General features: G+C 39.3%; 1 protein-coding gene across 6 annotated transcripts in view; it reads right to left on the bottom strand.

Moving 5' to 3' along the window:
* Positions 1-24,759, bottom strand: part of LOC124186959 (sodium/potassium-transporting ATPase subunit alpha) — a 49,718-nt gene that overhangs the window by 9,086 nt on the left and 15,873 nt on the right. The window contains exons 1-7 of one of the 6 annotated variants that reach the window (XM_046579136.1): positions 23,099-23,194; positions 11,429-11,509; positions 9,486-9,611; positions 7,589-9,314; positions 7,037-7,273; positions 6,394-6,695; positions 2,903-2,997 (exon numbers count right to left, since the gene is read on the bottom strand). In XM_046579136.1, the coding sequence (XP_046435092.1) occupies positions 2,903-2,997; positions 6,394-6,695; positions 7,037-7,273; positions 7,589-9,314; positions 9,486-9,611; positions 11,429-11,509; positions 23,099-23,110 (2,579 nt within the window). In that variant the 5' untranslated portion in view covers positions 23,111-23,194. Of the gene's footprint in view, positions 1-2,902; positions 2,998-5,740; positions 5,836-6,393; positions 6,696-7,036; positions 7,274-7,588; positions 9,315-9,485; positions 9,612-11,428; positions 11,510-23,098; positions 23,195-24,759 lie in introns of those variants that run through there. The other 5 variants (XM_046579135.1, XM_046579133.1, XM_046579139.1 and 2 more) reach the window with 5 other exon arrangements.

Raw genomic sequence — 24,759 nt, forward strand, 5'->3', positions numbered from 1 at the left:
TATGTAATACATAACATCGAGTATTGAACCCACGCACACACACACACACGCACGCGCGCAGGTATACATGGATATGTATAATATGCACAGGGGTATAATATACAGGGTGGGGACTTTTCGTGTGATCCGTGGGGTGGTTTTTTTTTTTCTTTTTTTTTTCTTTCTTTCCTTCCATTTTTCCACGCCGTTCTCCCGAGTAGACTATTTTGTCTCTTTAATGCATTTAATTTGACGCTACGTTGGTTTTTTGTTTCTCCCTCTCCAATAAATCGCGCGTTCTTGTCGAAAGAAAATTCCGACGATCGGTGCGTTATGTTTTTTTTTTTTTGTTCTTCTGGTCGGGAGTTGGACGAGAAAATAAAATAAATAAATAAATAAATGGACGATTGAAAAACGAATCTGGTTAAAAAAATTGGCGAAAGATGGATTTAACACGCAATTCCCCATATATATATATATATTTATATATAATATGTACACATGTATATTATAGATTGTAAATAATGAACGAGGTATTCTCACTTTTGGTAAAATTCCGATACGATGGTGAAAAAATGAATTCAACAGAATTCCAAAATTTTAATCTCTTTTGCTCGGAACAAATTCGGTTGGAGATTAGAAGCGAGAATGAGAAACGAACAAATATTGGCGTGACAAACTTGAGTTATGCGTACACACATATACATACATATGTATAATGTAAATAATCACTCAATCAATCAATCAATATATTCGGTCATACTCTTATTATAGGTATACTTGTGGAACTTTAAGAAAGTTTGAGAAACGCTATGACATAATGGTTAATATATACGTAGGTGATAGAATAGTATGATGCAGGATACGAGATAAACGTCAGGAATAAAAAGAAGAAAGTGAAGGATTTGAAAAATGGATTAATAAAGTATGTGTAATTGATAAATAAAAATATAAAATAGCAAAGTAATCTTACCTTGACAAACGAACGAAATTTTCGATTTTATCGCACGTATTTATTTCGTGTCTATTCATTTTGATTGCTCCACGATTTCTTTTTTTTCTCTATATTATACCCAACGGTGTAATACGATAATAACGATGATGATAATGACCATGACGATGATGATGACGATATAATATAACGTACCTAATCATAATCATAATCATAATCCTAATCCTAATCATCCCTGCGTCCCTGACGGTTTGAGTTTTTTTATTATATTATATTCTGTGTGTTTTTTTTCTCGCTTCGCGCAGTCGCTCGTCTCTCTTTGATTATTAGATTATATTTATTGCGAAAATTGGGCAAGGAAAAGAAGCAACGACGCGATAAAAAAAAAAAGAAAGAAATCGGAATTTCTTCATTTTGCAAAATGGGCCAGCGGAGGAAGAGAGATCATTCCGAAAGAGAGAGAGAGAGAGAGAGAGAGAGAGAGAGAGAGAGAGGGGGGGGGGGGCGAGAGAGAGAGACAGAGAGATTGCGATATGCGAGGGTAAGAAAAAGTATATATATACATACACATACTTGTATATGTTTTATATATAGATATGTGTAGGTAAAAAAAAAAATTGATGGAAAAAAAAAGAAGAATTAATAACGTTTTGTGAGTGGTAAACCATAACTAGTACAATGTAATAATAAATATGAGACAGCGAATAATTTAGCATCGGTTTTGAAATTTTCTTTGTCAATTCTTCAACCCCTTTCCTTTCGTCAATTATCTGGGCAAGCGTATTTATCAAAAATGTTTATGAATTTCGTGAAATTTGAAAATTGACGAGGCGATGTTTTTCGTTTCTTTTTTGTTTTTTGTTTTTTCGTTTCAATTCTCCTCCTTTCGCTATTACGTATAGAGTTCAATTATATACGTTTCAAGTGCGTGAATTTTGTTAATTTCGTGGCTAAGATAAGTGAACTGATAACGAAAGAATTGCAAAAGCGTAATTAAGATGCATAATATGCACGAATTGGGAATAATACGATGTGTAAGAATGGTATAAGAAAATAGTAGTAATAGTAGTAGTAGTAGTAGTAGTAGTAGTGGAAGTATAAAATAGCTTCAGTTTTATACGTCAAATGTATTTGATAAAGAGGCGGTGATTAGAAGAAGAAGAAATTTCATAATCTTGCACAAGCCAAGATAAATGCGAAAGTGATGAGTTATAAATATATATCATATCGTGTATGTGGTCGTAATGATGATAGCGATAATAATAATAATAATAATAATAACAATAACAATAATAATAATAATAATAAGAATAAGAATCACAGTGTATCAATATAAAATCGTGTACAGTCAAGGTTTTTTTTTCCCCTTAAAAAGAAGTTGTCACTTTGTTATCTTTCCGAATGAGAATAGAAAACGAATAAAAATGGAAAATATTTCACTTTCGTTTCGGATTTGGAATTTATGTTATATTGCTCTTGGATTACAAATCGATTTGTATAAAGAATTTTTTTTAAGAAAAACGTAATGAAAGATGAAAAAAAGAGAATCTAGAGAATTAAGAAAAAGGTAAAGTATTGACAAGTTGGAACGTTTTCGGATGAGTTTTATTAATGCCGGTTATTGTAATCACGAATGTAAAAATAAAAAAAAAATAAGAAACGAATAATCGAAGGAAAAACTGTTTCAACTTTTTGGTATTAATGAAATATAAAGTAGAACAAAGAAAAAAAAAAAGGGAAGAATACAAAAATAACAAATGCGAATATGTATGTAATATTGTAACAAACGTTGTGACAATTTCTTTTCCATAGAAACGGAGAACGTCAAAGGACTCCTCGTGTTATTTGTCGTGAAAATTTCCTTCCAATAAAATATGAAAGAAAAATCCTGCGTATTTAAGGATTCGAGTTTAAAACCTTGAACCGGTACGGTCGATAGTTGTTCGTAGGGTGATGATATGGGGGTGTTACCTTTCGTTAACTAGCTTGTCAGTGAACGGGTTTCGTGGTTGTCGCTTCATAATATCACTCTCAGCCTCCTCGTAGGCTAGCGAGATTGCAGGTACCTGATATTTCACATTATACCAATATATAATATAAGCCATCAGTGTATACGAAAAAAAAAAAATACCAATTTTATACCTCTCCATTAACAACAACAATAATAATAATAATAACAATAATAACAACGATAAAAAATAATAACGACGGTAACGTTAATCTGAAAAAGAAAACGATAATAAATAAGTAAAATATTAGAGTGGTCCTTGAAACGGTCATTTCGAATTTCGACCAGCTCGTCCCCCGAATTGGTTCCGAGTAATTAAAAAATAATTCCCTATTTTTTTAAAAGATTCTTGGATCATTTCTAGCCCGTAAGAGAAACCCTCGTATAGAAAATTTTATCGAAATCTGTTCGGTGGATTTAATTTTGCCCTTGAAGGGGTTAAAATGTGGAAATTTATCCTCTTACGGTTTAGAGTTGAGATGAAATTTGAAAAAAAATTGGGAATTATTTTGAAATTATTTAAAGCCAATTCTTCTATGTACTTCTATAGGCGGTAGTTCATCCCATGGATGACTACCTGTACTTTTACTTTTACCGGTCAATAAATTAATAAATTAATTTGGGCGGATGAACTGGTCGAAATTCAAAAATGATTTTTTCAAGGACCGGCCTAGTATGTACGAATGTATTTTGGTTATCGATGCGGCGGTATGAAAAATAAAAAGACGGAAAAACTATGTGATCGAATGAGACGATTGTGAGGTAAAATAAATAGGGAAATTAATATTTTGCTTTAAATTTTTGTAGTTTCTTCATGAGATTCGTGACGATTGCCTTTTGTCAGTTTTCCAGCGCGTGTAAAAATTGGAAATAAATGAATCATTTGGCGCGGTTTTCTCGCGCTGGGGTTGAAAATATTCACGTATTATGTAACTACTTCGAATCTCGGAGTAAATGAATAAAACGAAACACGAACTGAATTACGGTAATAATTCAAAGATGAGGAGGCAAAAAAAGAAAACAAAAAACAAATCGAAAATTATATATATGTGTAATACATGTGTGAAAAAATGGGGGGTTCGGGTTGACAAAAGATTGGTCAATTTGATGAATAAATGCGATTCTCATGGGGCGGGAAGGCATTGCTATTTATGGTGGTGGAAAAGGGTGGGAAAGGTGTGTCGATACATGGGACGTGATTAGGGTTTTGAAAGGCGCTGGGGAACGTTACAGATGTTAGTTATTACAACTGGTCTCAGGATATTCATTCAATCATTATAATAGTATCATTAATAATAATAATAATAACAACAACAACAACAACAAGGCGAAATGTGCTGTTGATAAACGTCAACGGGACTCCAAACTGGCACAGCAGCAAACTCGGTTATGTTTCCTGTTAAAAATTGTATTAATCGTACAGCAAGACGTGAACAATTTGACCAAATGCTGTATGGTGGAAATTTTTCAGGAGTGTTGTTACGGGATTTAGTTTACGTCGGGACCGAAAGCAGCTTTTTGTTTCCAAGAAGAAGAGAATAAAATAAAAGAAAGTTCTAAATTAGGATAACCAGTGATTGAGATCGGTGAAAATTTTGAAACAAAAAGTATAAAAAACAAAATCGGTTCGCCAAAATTAAACCGTTGTTTCAGCAAGTTGTCGCTGAACGGGTTGCGTGGCTGTAGCTTCACGATGTCCATGTTCCAGGCACCTGTATTTATCTTAACCTCCTTTTGACACAACAATAATTACGTGAAATGATCGTTATACCTAAGATGTGAAAAATATTTATACAGGTTCTTCGTTTTGCGTCTCGTTTTCCTATATTCGCCAATGTAATGTATACCTATATTGTAATATCATCATACTTTCGCAAATTGTGTACGTGTGTGTATATCGTGTGAATGATTTATTTTCATTCGTCTAAATTCACGAGAGAGCAAAGTTGGTGTAAAGTTTTTACGTTTGAAAAGTAGTTTTACTTTTTACGGCAATTAGATTTAGCAATTAACCCTTTCAGTCACGCGATTCGTTTTTTTTTTTTTCGTATTGACACAGAAGTTCAATTGTACGTTTCCTTATATTTTGCGATACGTTGAATACGAATCTGATGTCAAAAATTTAACAAACCAAAAAACAACCCCCAAGGAGGGTGGAAATGAATTTGCATTGAATTTTGTAAATCAAATGGTGATTCTGACATCTCTGTTTGTCAACCAACGAATTCCAAGCGTTTTTAGTTTACGTTTAATATCAAATTTCTCCGCTAACGAATCACATTCACGAAAATACGTTTTCCTTTTTGCATATGTTCATTTATAACAATTATACACGATTACGGATTCACAAATAATCGTAATCATTCCAAAGTTTAGGTATTTTTTTTTTACCTGATAATGTAAAAAAATTCAGGATTTTGCCTGGAATATGAAGGAAACAAAAAAATGACAAAAATAAGGAAAGAAAAAAGGGTACCACTATAGTGGCTTCTGTAACCGAAAGGGTTAATTATATACGTTACGTGTATGTACTGCTAATTTGATTAAATATATACAATATACATGTGCTGTATAAAAATACGTAATTGGGGAGCTTCGCCGAGCGTTCTATACGTCTAGATAATTTATCTACTCACACATACACAAAATATTTATATTTCAAGATTATAAATATTTCATCAACGGTAAAGCGACGGAATTTCTACTATTGGATAAGAAAAACAAAAAAAAAAAAATGATTAAAAAAAATTAGACAAGTAATTTTGGCTTTGAATTGATTTGTTTGTTGTTTTTTCAAAAACCTTTCGTTAACGAGATTGTCGCACAACGGGTTTCGGGGCCTCCTCTTCATTATATCAGACTCCGAATGCTCGTACGCCAATGAGATTGCCGGTATCTATCAATCGTTCAATACATGTAAGCTCATTCCGAAGTTCGGTTTGCTAAAATCTATAAGGAAGAAGTAACGCTAGAGAGAGAAAAAAAAAAAAAAAAACAAACTAGAAGAGGAGAAAAAAAGATCACAAGATTCAAGAAAGACCAACATTGAAAGACAAAAAATTCTGCTCTGTTCCTGTCTCCGAATATATGCTGTTGAATGAATTTTTTTGCACCTATAAAAGATTTACGTGGACACAGAATATACATATTGCTGAAAAACGGTATTTGTTTAAAAGTTGATTATATTATCAATAGCTAGCACCAATGTTTAACCATCGTTATAAAATTCTTTCTTGTATACTTGTAGTTTTTATTTTTATTTTTTAAATTCGTCAAAGTTGTATCAGGTGGGATGACCGTAATCGACACATGCATGTACGAACGAGTTTACACTGTCGACTTCATTGCGACGAGGTTTCCGTTAAATATTAGTGCGTAAATGAGTTGCTGGGTGTAAAAAACTGGAAAGGGGGGGTGTGTGACATAGTAGAGTTTTTGAAAATGGTTGACTTACCATGTCGGTTCCCAAGTCGATGCAGAGGATGGTTACGGTTCCAAGGGGCAGCGGAATATCGCAGAGAATGAAGGCGAGGAAGGGTGAGATCTCGGGAATGTTCGAGGTGAGCGTGTAGGCGATTGATTTTTTCAAATTGTCGAAAATCAGCCGACCCTCCTCGACCCCCGTGACGATCGAGGCGAAGTTGTCGTCGAGCAGAATCATGTCGGCGGCTTGCTTCGATACGTCGGAACCCGCGATGCCCATCGCGACTCCGATGTCGGCCTTCTTCAGCGCCGGAGAGTCGTTAACACCGTCGCCTGTGCGCCAGAAAAACTTTACGTGTATCAAGTTGCAGCATCACTGGGGCAAGATGGCGGCTGGCCGGGCGAACAGCTGATAGACTTGGGCGAATTTTGCCAATAACGAGGCTCGGAAGGCTGTCAGCCTCCTATTTTGTAGCAATCGGTTGGTGGAGGGCGAGGGGTTAATCAATCTCATCGATTTGATGTACACCTGACCTCAGGGTTACAAATATTTTAGAAGATTTCATCAGATTTCACGAGTGATTAACCCCTCGGCGGTGGGTAAAATGTGCGCGGAGGGAGGAGTTTTATTTGTAAATACGGAGTCACCGTGTTGCTTTAAGCGATATTCTCACCTGTGACGGCCACAATGGCTCCCATTCGCTGACAACCCTCAACGATGATCAGCTTCTGTTGCGGCGAAGTACGTGCGAATACAATTTCTGTGTGGTATCGCAATATTTCGTCCAGGTGATCGGAGTCCAATTCCCTCAGTTCCGAACCGTGGATTACAGCCGCTTTAGCCTCCCGCGGATTAACTTCGGCTACCGGTATGTTCAAACGCTGCGCGATATCCTCGATCGTCTCGTTTCCTGGTTTGTTGGGTGAGGAGAAAAATTTTAAAGTAATTTTAAATATAAAGAAATTGCGACGTGGTGGTTGAGATTTGATTAACCATGAATTCAGCACAAAGTGTGGAGGAATTTCGACGCAACGATTGCCACGTTAACAATGAGGACTATCGGGTATTCTTTCAAATCGAAGAACCAAGCGGAACTTGAAAGTACCTCGCGAACGAAGAAGCCTTCGAATGATTTCGCGAGGCTTGAAATTAATCGAAGAGACTTTGAACCGCGGTACTACACGGTTTCCGTAACCTCTGTGTCTACGCCGAGAAATCGCCTTACCTTCAGAAATAATACCAACGGATTTGGCAATGGCTTTGGCAGTGATAGGATGGTCACCAGTGACCATGATGACCTTGATACCGGCTGACCGGCACTTGGCAACAGCGTCCGGCACCGCAGCCCTGGGCGGATCGATCATGGACATGAGTCCCACAAAGCGGAGTCCCTCGACCGGGAAGTTGGGGTCATCGCAGTTGAATTTGTAACCAAGTGGAAACTTGTCAGAGGGTAGAACAAAGTCGCAGAAACCAAGAACACGCTCGCCGAGTCCACCGAGTTCGAGATACGCGTTGTTGAACGCCTCCTTCATCTCCTCGTCCAGTACCTTCTCCTTTCCGCCAATGAATATGGTGCTACATCGGTCGAGGATCCTCTCTGGCGCGCCCTTCATCACAAGGAGATGTCGGGGGTCGTTGGGATCGTCGGACTCGTGAATGGAGACCTGGTACTTGTTGGTGGAGTTGAACGGTATCTCGCAGACCTTCTTGTTGCGCTTCCTGACGCCCATCACATCGCCGAGCGCGAGTTCCATGCACTTGAGAAGCGCGGCTTCGGACGCGTCGCCGTTCACCTCCTTCTTCAGTATCGACAAGTTGTCCTGACCACCTTTGAACTCGGCACGATTACAAAGCGCCGCGATCTTGGCGAGCGCCTTGAATCCCGGGCTAGTTCTGTCGTACTGAACACCGGACTGGTCCTCGGTCGTGTCGGCCTCGATGATCTGGTTGTCGAACCACATGTGAGCCACGGTCATCCGGTTCTGCGTCAGGGTCCCGGTCTTGTCCGAGCAGATGGTCGAAGTCGATCCCAGGGTCTCGACAGCCTCGAGGTTCTTTACCAGGCAGTTCTTCGAGGCCATTCGTTTCGCCGTGAGCGTCAGGCAGACGGTAACCGTGGCCAGCAGGCCCTCGGGGACGTTGGCGACGATGATACCGATCAGGAAGATGACGGCGTCCAGCCAATGATAGCCGAGGATGAAGGCGATGACGAAGAAGGTAACCCCCAGGAACACGGCCACTCCGGTAATCAGATGAATAAAGTGATGGATCTCCTTGGCGATCGGCGTTTCTCCGGTATCGAGTCCGGACGCGAGTCCAGCTATGCGTCCCATCACCGTCTGGTCCCCGCAACAGATCACGACTCCCTTTGCCGTGCCCTCGACGGCGTTCGTCGAGAAGAATGCCAGGTTCTTCGTCTCGAGTGGATTCTCATTCGTGAACTCCGGGGACCGGGATTGGGGCTCGGACTCACCCGTCAGGGAGCTGTTGTCGACCTTGAATCCCCGTGATTCTATGATGCGGATGTCGGCCGGGATCCGGTCTCCGAACTTCACTTCGACCACGTCACCGAGCACCAGGTCCTCCGCCCGAAGCGTCAGCTTCTCACCCTCTCTGAGGACGGTCGCGAATTGGGGCACCATGTTCTTGAACGACTCCATGATCTTGCTCGACTTGCTCTCCTGGTAGTACGAGAATATTCCGGTCACTATAACCACCGCCGCAAGGACTATTCCTAGGTACAGGTTGTCGTCGTTCGGGTCCTCCACCGTCGACGCTTGGATCGAGTACGCGATGAAGCAGAGGAACGCTCCGATCCACAAAAGCAGCGCAAAACCGCCGAACAAGTTTTTGCAGAATTTCACCCATTCCGGCGTCTGCTTCGGCGGCGTCAATGCGTTCGGTCCATCTCTTTCCAGGTTCTCCTTCGCCTTCGCGTGGCTGAGGCCCTGATCGCGATTAAAAAAAAACCATGTTTAACCTTTCCCCGTATTATCTACTTCGTAATATTGTTAATCGGTGTTAGGAATTATTGATAGACGACGCTAGAATGTTAATTTTCGATAGCTTACCTGCCGAAATTTTTTAGAGAATTTTCTACGTTCAAGACGTATACTCACGTTTTCGGGGTGCGTGCTAAATCTCTGGTATAATTCCTCCGGTGTGATTTTATGAAAATCAATGTCCAACTCTTGTTTCAGATCATCCAAATTGTCCCCCTTCCGCTTTGGGTTCTTCCGCCGCGACTGTTGATTGTTAAAAAAAAAAGAAAGAACCACAGGTTCGTTTTTAGATCATTGCGCTCATTCGACCCACCTTGTAGATCGTTTTACGTCATTCTACGTCAGTCTGTGTCGATCGTTAACGATAAGTCCGTATGACCGTGATACACGTTTCCGTCTATTACTTGACATCAGTTTATTTCGAACCGTTAGCAGAATCGTTTTTCTTGTTTTTTCCTTTTGTCATTCACGCGTCAAACATTTTTCACGTTTGTCGAAGCAGTGCAGCTGATTTTCTCACGACTGAATTACCGATTTGTTCCGTCCGTTTCGTTTCAGTCGAATTATTTCGAATAATTTTTTAGATTCATTTTTTAAATAATTCGACAAAAAGAAAAAAAAGAAACAAATTAAAACTGTGTGATAGATTTATTTACAAAATGGTATCGGTAATAATAATTATCTTAGTAATAACAATGATGCGGAATATTTAAGCAGCAATATTTAAGAAAAATAAAAAAATAAAAGATACGTAAATACAGAATAGTATAGAAATTGTGCCCATATAGAGAACATAAATTCGGACAAAAAGAAAGAGTGGCAACGATATCCATCAATTATTTACATTGAATCAAAGAATAATTGGTGTAAGAAAGGAAGAAATTGTTAATTTTATCGTAGCTGTGCAGTGACCGTGGTATTTGTCATTAGAAAATTGACAAAAAATTTATCACGAGTTATTATTAGAGGATTACGAAGGCTTGTGGTACAGGTAAAAAGACGTGGAGGTTGAGAGAGTCGAGGTTGGCGATCGGGAATTTGTTTTTAGCGTGCTGAGCGTGTAGAGTGAAAAGTGTGATTTGTGAACCCATAATTCGAAGATCATTTCACAGGAAATGAACGAAGATCTTGTGACTAGCGACACCAATCAATCCTAGAGAAACCCATTCGCACACAAGTTGACGTCGACCATCACCGTAAGCTCAGAGTTAGATTATTGAGAAAGATAGAGAGAAAGGATGTTGCGAAAATTTGAACAGATTACCCAGAATACACCAGTTGCTGTTAGAGCGCCATCTCAGATAAGACGTAACTAGGATTGTCACTTTTGAGTCTTCACGAGCATTGATTTAAAAGCATGACTTGATGTGTTACAGGACGTGTATTCCCAATCCAAAGTGAGTCGAGGGTTCGTTTTGAATAATAATAATGCCAAAAAGTTGTTGATAAATTGTTGAAAAAAAACTTTGTATGACAAATCTCTAGTGAAATTTTGTATTTATTTAAAAAAATATTATATAATTATATAAAAAAACTTCATAGGTATTCAGAAAAATCAATGAATTCATTTTATTCATTTTATATGAGATAAAAAAAAAATTCACTAGAAATTTGTCACACAATTTTGTCTAAGCAGTTTATTAAAAATTTTTTGACTTTATTATTATTGAAAAAGAATTTTACTATCAATTCGGATGTGATTTTTTCAGATTTTTATCTCATCGCCAAGTGTTCAATATTCTCAACGAGATTCACTTTTGGTTGTGAATATACGTCCACACTTTCGGGATGGAAGACGATATTGCTGGGATACAAACACTGTGACGTTGTCGAATTCAACCTCGCGAAATATTTAAATTCTCACGACAATCCAAGCCACGCCACGAGTATCGGCGAAAAAGCTGGCGCCACTTTTGTATACAAGCAGCGTAGAAAGTTGTAGAAATTTTTTTGTGCCGTAGTCCCAAAGACAGAGAAAACAGTTGAAAAAAGGAAAAATAATATAAAAACGGATTTCCAATCGCGGCTGGAATTCGTTTTTCCGCCACGAAATAATATACCTTGTACATTCCGTCAGCGGTTTTGTTGTCGTCCCGAACATTTGGCAGAGTGGCGACTCTGTAAGAGTCTGAACGGCCATGCTGGAAAATAAATGGTAGGAAAAAAATAATAACGATGATAATGACGACGATGACGAGGGGTAGTATTTTGAAAATTTTGACGATGACGAGGGGTAGTATTTCGAAAATACGAGGCTGAAAGCTAGCAGCCAGAATCATCGGCGAAACGTTCTAACGTTCATTCGAACAAGGTAGCGAAGTGCGAAAATGAAAATTTCGTGAAACACATCGAACCCCCGATACTTTTACAAAATTATGGGGATAAAACTAGACTGCATTTTTCTATTTCCAAAAACTTTGACACGTTTGGATGCTAACTCTGACCGCTAGCTTTAGCTTCATTTTAAAAATTATGACGATAATGGGGGGTAGTATTTTGAAAATATATCAGAGCGAAGCCGAAGACGAGGCGATTTCCAGTTTGAATCTTGCCCTCCGCGTGGAAAAATAATGAACGAACCTCATCGGTGGGAAAATTCGTGCCTAATAAGAGCAGTCAGCTCTGGTACGAGTTGGTGACTGCGTAACGCGAGGGTCTTGTTATTAAAATTAAAAGAATGCACGGACTAATTAGCGTCGTTTGTATCTGTCAGGTAGTAATATATAGGCATGTAGCCAGCTAGCGGTGAAACAGTTGCCACTTAAACCGCCAACCACCACTACTACTGTTAATGATGATAATAATATTGTGGGTGTCTATGAAAATTTGGAGTTTTGGGTCCTTCGAAGACACGTCGTCGAAGCGTTAATATTGCGAATTCATTAACTTTCAACATAATGAAAAAAAGAACCAAGTAAAGTGAATGAATGTTTTTTTTTTAATTGCCGTTTAAGTATATCAGGTAGGCAAAGCTGCATTGATTTTCAAAAAAAAAAAAAAATATACAGCTACGCAATAAAAAAAAAAAAACTAATTAGCAACAAAAGAACACTGAATTACTCTGCTTGTGGTTTTTTTGATTATGCTAATTTTGTTGTTGGATCATTTCAACAGACGCAACGAAGAGTCAGATTTGTATAATTTATTTTGCAACACTCTAATCTATTTTCCGCGTTGTTATTCGTCCGTGCGAATTCTTGAACAAGCCGATCATACAACTAGTCAAGTCATGCTGAAAACTTTTGTAACAACGACCTAACAACGGCGTTACAGAAGAGAAGAGAACAAAACGTAGCAACAGCAGCAGCAGCAGCAGCAGCAGCTAACGGCCGGAGCACGAGAGTTGATTATAACTTGGTGTAATTTAAAATGAAACTCTTCGTGAATGGCGATTTCCTGCAATTTAAAAAACGTATACGTATACACGCTTGCCTGCTTGCAACAAACGCTGACACAATAGTACTACAAGAAGTACTACTATGTATACATTCTGCGAATAAAGTATAATAACGTATAAGGTATATAATTGTCGTGCGAGGCGTGTGGGAGAAAAATGGGATCGGTGGTTTAGAGTTTCGGTTTACGCGACATTATTAGGATGGATTATTTTTCAACTTTGGTGTTGGTTTTGTTTTTCTTTCAAGGTGCTGCTCGACAATTTTATGACAAAATACTGAAAAAATATTTAGAGGTCGCTACCGATTCAAAATCTGCCGTTCCAACAGATTCACGAATGAATATCGAATATCGATCGAATACCGAGTTGTTGAACAACATTGGACAGAGAACGCAAAACACGCATCATATTCGCGGAAATGTTGGTCAGGGTTAAGCGAGCGTCGAATTGGCGCGGAACGTCCCATACGTAGGGAATGACGTAATTCGCCATCCGACGAACCCTGCCGGCAACGTCACTAATTAACTTCGTCGTCGACTGTCTGAACGGCTGAACGGAGTCTTAAGTAGTTCTGCAGAGATCTGCTTTTTACGATACGATCGCTCGTATTATATACACCATTTTGAATTTCGGAAGTTTCTATATTCAGTTTCAAAGAATTTTACCGAAAGAAAAAATGTACGCTTCAAAGGGTTAAACCGTTCCATCGCAATTGATTAGATGAACAAATTTCTTAGAGCTTATTGTCAAAGAAAAAGATATTGGAATTGATCCCCTATAAATACGTGAAGGAAAAAAATAGTTAATTCACGTTTCAAAAAATATCCGTACAAGTTGTCGAATGATATAGAAAACCAGTAAAGTAACGTATCCTGGCGCTTCTACCTAACAATACCACGAGCGCGACACACTTTAGGATTTCTCTTGTATAGTCACGATCTCATGGGATTTAATTAATTAATTGAATTTAACACCGGTTCGTCGACGCCGCTGCTGATCCTACGGCCGACAATCGAACGAATCAAGTTCAAAGACTTCAGGGAATTGGAATGATATTCACTTTTTCCCTCCTTATGCTTATCATCATTATTATCATTCGCAATCATCCGACTTCGTTGTTTTGTTCCACACAGTATTTTACAATTTGAAGTATGAATTTTGTGCAACAAAAAAAAAAAAAAAAAACGTGACAGAGGGAGAAAATTCCGGACCGGCTAATTGATTGACATTGTTTTTTTTTCATTCTATTTCTAATTATTGTACGTATGTAATATACGTTACGTATAATGCATATATACATATACACGTACGTATGTATTATAGGTATACGTTATGTACGACCTCATGCAGCTGTTACGTCGTTATATTGCACTTGATTTGTTCAGGCTGTCGTTGCGGTTATTGCGCAAGATCATTTATACATACGTATATACGTCTATTACATGTGCGATACCTATAGGTATGTAAATACGTATGTAATTCAAGTATACGGTGTTTCCAAAGTGGTTGAATCTATTTCAACAGCCTCGTATTTTTCAACCAACAACCATCGTTAATCGTCGTTTTTATTATACTTGAGAAATAAAAAAAAAAATCTTTCCAAAGAATCATTCCAATTTAAACAGGTACTTGATTTTCTAAATAAGGTACGGTTTTTTGCCGTCGTTCGCCAATTATCATATACTGTACATTAGGCCGTTTAAAAAAAAAAAAAAAAACATTCAAACCTCGCGAGTCACCTTTTAGAATTTTAATAAGTTTAAAAGGATAAAAAAATAAGTTATCGAAGGTTACGTAAGAGGGGGAAAAATATGATGTGAGTATTTTTTATCGACTCGAATAATACTAAACTTATTTGTTTACCCGTGGATGTTATTATTATTATTAAACCGTCATTGTATTCGTAGGATGTAATGTTGACTTTGAATTTTTAAACTCCGTGGAAACGGAAGGTAGAGACAGAGAGAGAGAGAGAGAGAGAGAGAGAGGGAGGGAGGTTGAGGGGGAGGGAAGAGGATGACAACAGCGGGTACCGTCGTAGTATTGATTTTGGCCGAGTTCAGCCGAGCTCTGCAGTCAGCACGTTTCAGGTACGCAGATATAACCTACCCTCAGGTATCCCGCCCACCCTGTGTCGTTGTACCTACAACCAGAGTACGGTGGCTGTTGTTGGTTCGCTTGGATATAAATAACACGGCTTGCAACGCCGTAGGCGAAGCTAAAAATCCAAGAAAACGGAACAAAAATCACCAAGGATTGATTATTTGTCATCTTGGTGTTAGAAAAGAACAACGAAAACAAAATCAAAAATACAAAAAACCAAATAAAATATATATAATATTATATATACAGCGAGAGTTTTCGTTGAAACGAAACTCTGAGTAACGGGATTATTGTTATTATTGTATTGTTAGCCGTTGATTTTGGTGATGATTTTAATTTTAAGATCACTCGGTGTCAAGAATCAAACGATTTACAAATTTCCCCTCCGTCCCAAGAAAGAGTTGACGAAATAATCCGATTCACGACGAATACTGATTTTAGAAAACAAAGAAAACAAATAAAATGCAGTGGAAGAAAAATTTATTTTTTGTATCCAAGGGACTTTTCGACGATCCAAATTTATCGTTCTTTAATTTTTTTTTTTTTTTTTTTACCACTACACGTCTTCCGGCATGTTCCTATTATACCGATTTACTAGGCGCCCTCCCACCACCCCCAGGCCTCCACGTGCCGTGCGAACCGCCCCCGGAAGTTGGATACCCGTGTATTTAATTAGCCGATAGTGCTGTGCGTTACGTCCCGAGTTTACGTGCGGTGAATAAGGTTGTATAAAACTCGGGATCTCGGGAAATACGATAGGTATAAACGAGACGATAAATATATCAATTAGGAAAATTTATCGTAGAAGCAAGTGAGCGACGGTGGAAAATGTTTGAAGAGTTAGAAGTTTTGTCATGGGAAAGGGAGCAAAGAGTTTCTAATTATCTAATTTTATTGTAATACGATGTTGTTTTGGTTTTTACAAAAATGCAGTTCTTATCTACTTTATTTATTTATTCGATTCGATCATGTCTAAATTTTGCGTTACAGCTACTATACCAGTAAAATTGAATGTTTATCGTTTTGACTAACCTTCGTTGATTCACGGTGTTTCGTCATTTATTGTAACCAACTAGCTTGGCATTTATTGTAAGTAACAAAACACCCTGAATAAAAAAAAGGTAAGTCAAAACGATAAACATTAAATTTTGCTGTCAGTAACTGTAACGCAAAAAACTAGACCTGGTCGAATAAAAATAAACATGGTTCTATAATGAGGCTAGATAGGCGTTTAAAAATTACTAAGCACCTTTCTTGTTACAAAATTTTGATAACCTGTCTTGGGGGTGCAAAAAATTTGGCGGGGGTGCGGTTGGATGGCGGGTATACGTATAGGTTGTCGGGTCGATGGGCCAGTCCTCTTTGGCTCTCTCTCTCTCTCTCTCTCTCTGGTTGTGTATGTACGTATATAACGGGGAGGCGCAGACGCGGAGAACGAACGAACGAACGAACGAAACCACGAGGAAGATCAATACGAATCCAGGCCATGAACCGTCGTGCATTGTACCATTTACCCACACCCGATCGGACAGCCTAGATGTATAATGTTATGCCTGCGAAATACGGATAGATTCGAGTATCTAAACCAAACAGAGGTTGATTTTCGAATATGGATACACCGTTGAAAACGTACCGAGGAAAACGCTTGAATCGGCGTCGTACTTTTGGTTTCATGCAAGAGTTTACGTGTAATAAGGTAGCCGATGGAGAAAAACTTTCTCGAAATTGTGACGAGAGAAAACCGTTCATTTTGCAAGCGTTTTTCTTTTTTTAACGGGAAACCTCTTCGCGGGTGGGAAAATCGAAGAAGAGGGTGCGGGGAAAAAAATAGGGAAGGAAAAACCGACAACTTGGCTTCCCTTGCCTGGGATTTAGACGTTCGGGGGAAAAAAAATAGACGATGTCAACGCGTCGTCGAGTCGACGACCCTACCGATCGACGAGGATTACGCGTCGCTGAACAGAACAAGACGATACCTAGACGAAAACTAGACTCGATTTATTTGCTCGAATATCGGGTAAACGGACATTCGAATTATATTGTTACTTCGCTAAGGATATTGTGTAGTTCACTTTTCACGTCTGGCGGCAAAATTCGAGAAAAAAGCAAGGGAGAAAAAAAAAAACAAATATATCAACACTTGAACGATAATTAGTAGAGCTGAATGATCTGTCGATTAATCGATCATTTCGGTTAGTCGTATTTTCAATTGATCGAAGTTGCCGATCAATGATCGAGACCGTGGATCAATCGATTAATTGATAAACCGATCAATCGAATAATCGCACAGCGCTAATAATTAGAGGTAAAGTAGTTTCGTCGTCGTAACGCGTGCATGTCGTATTTTTCCTATTTTTCCTACCTACAGTACCAAGAGACGATAAGCTCGTGCCTGTTACCGATGCCGTAAACTAATGGTTACTACTACTATTCGTACGTTTATCACGTACCGTAACTACTTAACGTTATATCGGGAACGTGAGTGTAATATGTTGAACTCTGCACGAGAGGTTAGAATCGAGGGTTGGCAAGGGTTAGGTTAGAGTTTGCGAAGTTGGGTACAAGGGTGGCGGGAAGGCGAGGGTAGCAAGTTCTGCATATTAATTTATCGCGCAAGTTGTCGGGTCAGGTTGAGTTAGGGTTATTCAGGTCTGTCACGAGTTCAACGACTAAAATCTGGTCGTTGTCTCTGCGTGAAACATAACCTTGCCTAACTTAATCTAACCTAAGGCATTGCGTTAATTAACAACCGCGAGGTTTGATAAAAACTTTGGTAAAAACCCTTACGTTGTTATTATTAACGATATTTTATTTTAATTGACGTTATCGATTTGGATTTCATGTTTTTCTCTTTCAAAAATTAACTAGGGTAATAATTTTTGCATCGACGTACCGTTTATAAAAACGCGCGAAGGCGTGCCTACGTCGAATTAGAGCAGAGGTTCGTTAACGATACGAGTCGATAATGACGCCTGCATGGGCATTGCTCGTATTTTGTAATTATCACTATTTTATTAATTATAACCCAATGCGTAATATTCTATCGCGCGTGCGCGTGTGTGTAGTAATAATAATAATAATAATAATAACAATAATAGCTTAAGCGAACAAAGAAAACGAGGAAAAGAAAAAATTAAGGAGCCAATCGTTCTTTGGTTCGTTTGAATCCCTTTTTCAAATTGACGAAAGCCTCGAAACCCAAGAGAATGACGAATAATAGATAGGCGACCGTGTTTCAACCTCAGAGAACGGCTGGCTTACGGAGCCCCTCTAGTTTTAATCGCTTCCGGAGCCTAGGTGTGGGTGTACTATACATTACATAATTCGAGATCGCAGGCTAAAGTTTTAGTAACGTTAACGCGACGAAACCTGAGGTTAAAAATAATCGTTAGCGGACAATTTAAAAATGACTTTCGACGAGCTGACTTTTCAATAGTAAATCAAATTTTGGACATGTCTAAGGATGCGAAGTAGCGATTTTTCTTAAACACTTGTCGTTACGGTAACGTTACTGACTTCATTTTAGAAGTTTACTAATATTTGTTCATTCGAGTTCGTTCCAAGTGTCGTAAAATCTCGTTGATGTATTAATAAGTTTAAAGATAATAATAATTACGGTACCAGATGATGTAACGAGATTTGTTTTCTTTTTTTTCTCATTTGATTTGGACGAGTTTTTATTTACAAAGAGATATGTTTTTATGCGTCATTAGTTCGGATGATTTCAAATGCACAACTGATATACTATCAACGAGACATGGATTGTACACTTTGGACGGAGAGAGGGAGATATAAGGAGAAATAGAGGCTCAACAGAAGCCTTGCAAAAGTCGGGGAGAAGAAGAGGATGGGAAAATCGCTGGGGTATCTTAAGGGTGGTATTTGAGCCGTTCGTGTACCTATGCCAGGACTCGATGCGATAAATCGTCTATTACCGCGTTGTATCGAATGTGAAAATTACTACAAAGATAAAAGTGTAACACACACACACCTAAATGGGGTTCAAGTTATCCATCGCGCAACGAATTTCCGACGAACTGAACTTTCCTGGATATTGCATTTCTTTCGACTTTTGTACTCCGTGGTTAGTTTGAAATTGGAACGTTCCGTAGGCAGGGAATATATTTCGAAAATTAACGAACGTTCCAACGGTGTAGATTAGAATTAATTGTACAATTTGGATAAACTTTCGAATCTACACGAAAGTTTTGGGCATATTGTGAGTGGGAAAGTTGTGTGGCGAACAAAAAAAAGTCGGTGGGGAAAATTTCCTCGATTCGAGATATCGCAACGCGATTGGTTTGAGGGGCGGAAGTATGGGGGTGGTGGTGGTAAAGTGAAATCATATTGATCGGCTTCTCTGTAAGTCTGTAATACGGTCCACACGATGATTGGCGAATTCGGATTGTGGGTAAAACCGGACACGGAGGTAACGGAGAAGGAGAAAAGTGATTCCAAAGAGGGAGAGAAGGAGAGTGAGGAAGAGTAGAGTTGAAAATAAAGTTGCAACAAAAAAGAAAAGACTCGATTTTTGCTGCTAATGTTTCTATTATTACGCTTCTATTCCTGGCGCTAAATCCATCGCTATGCGGGGTAGCAGAAAAAAGAAAAAGGCGGGAGAATCAAATTGTCCCATGAATTTATAAGGAGGTCTTTTCCACCGATCGATGCGCGCCCTCTGACCTAACCTAACCTAACCTATCGCAACTCGACTCCCATGGCGCCATCTGGTCTGCGTCTCTTTCTCCAATTTAGAGAGGGGGAAACTTCCTCTTCGTCTATCTATCCTCTTCCCCGTCGCCGCCTCCCAAAGTTTCTACAGTCATTTTTCGAAGCGCATTGAAGAAGCGAAAATTTGCAAGGCGAGAAAAAAATTGGCTACTTTTGAACCATGCAAAAGTGATCAAGGGGAAGATCAAGAATTAGATGAAATGTGTGAATTCTCGAACGGAAATTGCCCCTGAACAGAAATTAAGAATGCGGGAACGTAGGGCTGAATAAAGAGGGGAAAGAAGCGAAAACTTGACTCGAGCGCAAAAGCCTCAGATAATAATTATGTCTCTTTGCGCGCGCATCCGACTCTTCAAATTGTTTACCATTTTCTACATGATATAGTTTCTGATTCGTCAATTTACACGAGGCGTGAGAAAAAAGGAAGAAAAAAAACAGTCTTTCTGTTTCTCTATTCAAAGAACTACGTGCTATTCATATTTTCTATCAAACTTTATACTATGATTGTATAAAAAGGGAATAAAAAATACGATTTTCAATTATTATTCGTCTTCTTTTGCAATTCGACTTAAAAATTGTTCAACCCTAGATCGTTATTTTCAACCGTTTCTTTTACCTTCAGAATCGATCGTTTTTAGAAAACCGTTCGTTACTTTCTTTACTTCTACTTTTACATGGGTTACCGCATTTCTTATTTTCTCGAAAATTGATCACGGAACGTTTCGATTGTCGTTATAAATGGAGACGGTGTTCGAGGCACGGCCTACGTCTACATAATCCATCCTATCGAGGTTTTGCGTTAAAAGGATCGACCTTTTCAATCGACGCTACGTCCTTGGCGCAAACCGCGTTTTACGTATGTATAATACGTACGTACGTAGGTGTAGGTACGCATATATACGTACGTACATATATGCATGCGGAGAGAAGCAAGTTTGCGCAGTCGCCGGAAGTAGTTACTATCCGGCTAAAACCGACCGTATAGATCCGCGAACCTCTCTCGATCTGATGCTGAACAGGCCGCACAGGCAGAGCCAAAGGCAAAGTACATTTATCGGGGCAATTTTTTTTTTTTTTCGTTGCTTAGGACCAAAAATGACTGAAATTTATTTTAAAAATTTGATAAATCGTTAGATATAGAATTTTTTGTCATGTCTGCCAAGGGTTGGGCGTATCGTTATTATTATCATTATGATTATTTCGTACGATGTGTTTACCTATCTACGTCCGATAATATTGCATACTTTGGTAACCACCCGGTTACACGCGATGTAACATATCTAGATAGCCGCGCAGACGCAACATAGCGAAAAGAATAAACGCCATCTATATCTATGTGCAAAGCGGGGTGAGGGTTTAAGAAATGAATTCTTCTTCCAATGTCGAAGTTTAATTATAAATGATTTAAGATGTGATTCATTTAGAATCCCAAAAAAAAAAACGCGTAAACTAACCGACAAAAATGGAACAATTTAACTTGAGATTGAACCCGAGATGGTGGAAACGATTTTATCGCCAATATTCACCGTGGTTGTAATTTTAGCTTGTTTTCCTCGACTATCTACGGATTTTGGGAGCGTTTCAGAAACGGGGAAGCATTTTTTCTTTTTCAAGGTTTGAAGTATATCTTTTGTGCGTCGCCGCCGTTCCGGCGCCAGGTGACGTTGAGTCTGATCGACCGGTGTAAACTCGGTTTGCGGACGACGGTGCTGCCGCTGTTCCGGATGCGGTGGCGTCGGGAACAACTCGGAAGGTACTCGCGCATGCAGAGGTGTAAACGAAGGAAGGAACTGATGCTGAGGGGAGAATTTTTTTTTTGACGAAATGAAGAAACGAGGAGATAACGAACCAGTAACGCGATGAACTAATTTACAGGATACTATAAAACAAGGGTGTCGAAAACAGCGATATTCGGATTGAATTTTAATTCCGTTTCGTTTCATGGCGGACACTCAAGGCACTGTATCTATGTATCAAAATGGGCCCCCTTAAGGGAAGAATAACGTTAGATCAATCAATTTTAACGAAGCATTTTTCTGGTTTTTTGTTGCCTAAAAACACGTTTCAAGCGTTATCGAAATTTTTCTTTTTCTTTTGAAAGCCGTTTGACTGTGCAAGACGGCCCATTTTGCGCGTCTCACCCTTAAACATGTGTGTGTGTACGACTAGGTGCTTGTAACGATGGCGATAGTGGGGCGTGGTGAGCAGGAGGAGAAGGAGAGGAGAAATAGGATCGAAGAGAAGGTCACGTTTAGTCGGTTGAATTTAGAGGAGGTGCCGACACGCACCGATTAACCCTTTCAGTCACAGCAGTCACCCCAGTGGGACCCTTTTTTTTATGCCATGCAAAATTCCGATTTTTTTTTCTTTGCATTCACAGGTAACCGAATTTCGTAACTGAAAGCGTTAATTATCTAGGTTTTACGTGAGGAAGGTTGGAGGAAGAATCTGATTCGATTTTCGCTCGTAGTCGATTTCGTTTCGATCGTTTTTTCTTCCAAGTTTTCAACGTACCTGCGGTGAATTTTCATTGAATCTTTTTTTTTTCTTTGTATCATCGAATCCCTTTTTTTCTAAACAAAGTTCTTTTTTTTTTTTGTTCTCCTTTGCGGCAATCTTTTATTCCATTTGTGCACTACTAATTAATTTATAAGCCTACGGAAAGCTTTCGGATTTCAAGCTTCTGTGCAAGTGGACAATAGACATAATAATAATCACTCCGTGTATGCGTGGATCTCGGATTTTTGTTTCTTTTAGGACGAAGCAGATATAAAAAAGAAACGAAACGAAACGAATAGCTATCAAGGATCAGATCAGAGGAGAGACGGAAGCGAGGTAAAGAAAAGAGGAAATTGGTGTTCCTCTTTCTCAAAGCCACCGCCTCGCCTCCTCCTCCTCTTCCTCCTCACCCTTCACCATCTCCTTTTCTTCTTCCTCCTCGTCCGCCCGGAAACTTCACCCCCTCCGTCAAAAAAAAATTCTTCCCAAATTCCATCACCATTATCGTTTTTGTCTATAATATTTTGCCACCGTATAGTTTATTTTATCAAGTTTTCTCGACTGAACCGCGAGTACATACAAGGGGATAGCCGTTAACGTGTTTGAGGAATGGTATTTAAAGGGACTTCCCGAAGGAAAATGTGATTGGCAGGGGAATCTTCGTGGATAATTTTCCGTTCCCGCTGTCTAACCGCTGCGCGTATAAAAAATATCGTCGTTAAATCGTCTAATGTATTATTATTATTATTACTTTTTCTTCTTTAGAAAAAAAAATCAATGAAAAAAAATCGAATTTTCTACAAGTATCGTCTGCAGTTGAAAACGCGCGTGTATTAAATTTAGAAGAATAATAACAACAACAACGAGCAAATGGTCAAGAGCGTCGTTAAAAGTCTGTAGTTTAATTAATTCCGTCGTCGGTAAGAACGATCCCCTGAGATATCGATCCTGGATCGTGATTTAGCTGCTCTCCTTCCTCTTTCTCTCTTAGCACAAATACCTTATCACCCATGGCTGCGGCGACGGTGTTTCGATGTAGGAGTAGCGTGCAGCGCGGCTTCGGGAGCACCAAAGACTGACTAACCGTCGCTCCTCCGCCAGCAGCTTACGCCGCCCCCGCCGCCCCCACCGCCACCGCCGACGGCAGCATCGACCCGCGCGACGCCTCCGCTGCCTCCTCCCCACCCCCCAACGCCATCACCGCCGCTCTTCCTCAACCGCCCGGCTACCGTGCACCGCGGGTTGCCGCTTATCCCCCCCGGCGCCCCCCACGCCCCACGCCCCAACCCCCAGCCCCCTCCAAGGCCCTAGATACGAGCGCCCCACCCCGACGAAGCGCGCAAGCTCAACAGCGCGTATCTACGCGGCACGGTGTACGTGTGCTTGTGCTTCGTCCTCTTCTTCTTTTTGTTTTCTTCTTCTTCTTCTTCTTCTTCTTCGCTTTCATCATCGTCATCTTCTTCTTATTCATCTTCATCTTCATCTTCTTCTTCTTCTTCTTCTTCTTCGTTATCTTCCGTCTTTTCGCACACGTTCTCCGGCAAGCTTGCGACGCCCCGTTCAAGTTATCGTTCGTCTACCCTCGGTTTGCCCTGCACCGGTATTTCCTGTAAGATGGATGCTGCACTGTTCTTCTTCTTTTTACGGTTTTTCGCGCGGTCTCTTTTTTTTTCATTTCTTTTTTCGAACCACGTTTTTCTACGCGGATTATTTTTATTCCGACGTTGATCGGCGGGTCTCGGGGGTCCTACCGATGGGTACCATACAAGATGGCCGCTGACCAGGGGTGACAAGGATTTTAGATCTCGGTTACTTTTTTTTTTCTTACTACGAGCTTTTTTTCGTTTGAAGTACTAAATCTGGTACTGTACGTAGCGATCGAATTCGACGTCCAGCGGGAATCAATACAAATTCCTTCGAGATTGTTAAATCGGTGCAATATTCGGGAATAGAGAAGGGCTTTGACACGCCTTTGGTGTATTTTGAAAATCAAAATTTAAAGGGTTCAAAATTTGAGATATATAGAAGGATGTTGAAGTTAGTACTTAACGTTATTACTTACACTGTTAGAAAAATTTAACCTAACTAACATGCATCGCAGTCTAGTTGACGTGCATTGGAAATCGAAGACTTCGCCGTATACGCGATTTCTGATAGAAACTACGCCCGATAGAAGTTGTGAAAAAAATAAAAAACCAGAAAATAGTTGAACGATAAAGTAAATATATCAGAGAACTGCAACTCAACACCTCGTTCCAAGGCTGGACAACTCCTAAGACACGAGTCACAAACCGACGCGACGTGTCGTATGATCCATATTACGTTATATCTACCTACTCTAATTGCGTTTCGAATTTTTGAAAATTAATAAACAGAAGAAAAAAACGAAAGAAAAATCCGCTCCCCGTAGATTTCGATTATCAAGAATTCAAGTTCGCGCTTGAATTTGAAAAAATAATATCAAGTATCAAGCGTGTTGAAATTTAATTACCGAAAAAAAAAAAAAAGTAAATATGTAGAAATACACCGAATATAATATTTTTTAAGCAATGCATCGTAAATTTTGTGTGAAATATAGACATCTGAGGAATGCATCAATTTGATGTATATTTTGGTTAATAACAACAACAACAACAATCATTATTATTATTATTATTATTG

The sequence above is a fragment of the Neodiprion fabricii genome, chromosome 7 (assembly GCF_021155785.1).
Source record: "Neodiprion fabricii isolate iyNeoFabr1 chromosome 7, iyNeoFabr1.1, whole genome shotgun sequence".
Taxonomy (NCBI): Eukaryota; Metazoa; Arthropoda; class Insecta; order Hymenoptera; family Diprionidae; genus Neodiprion; species Neodiprion fabricii.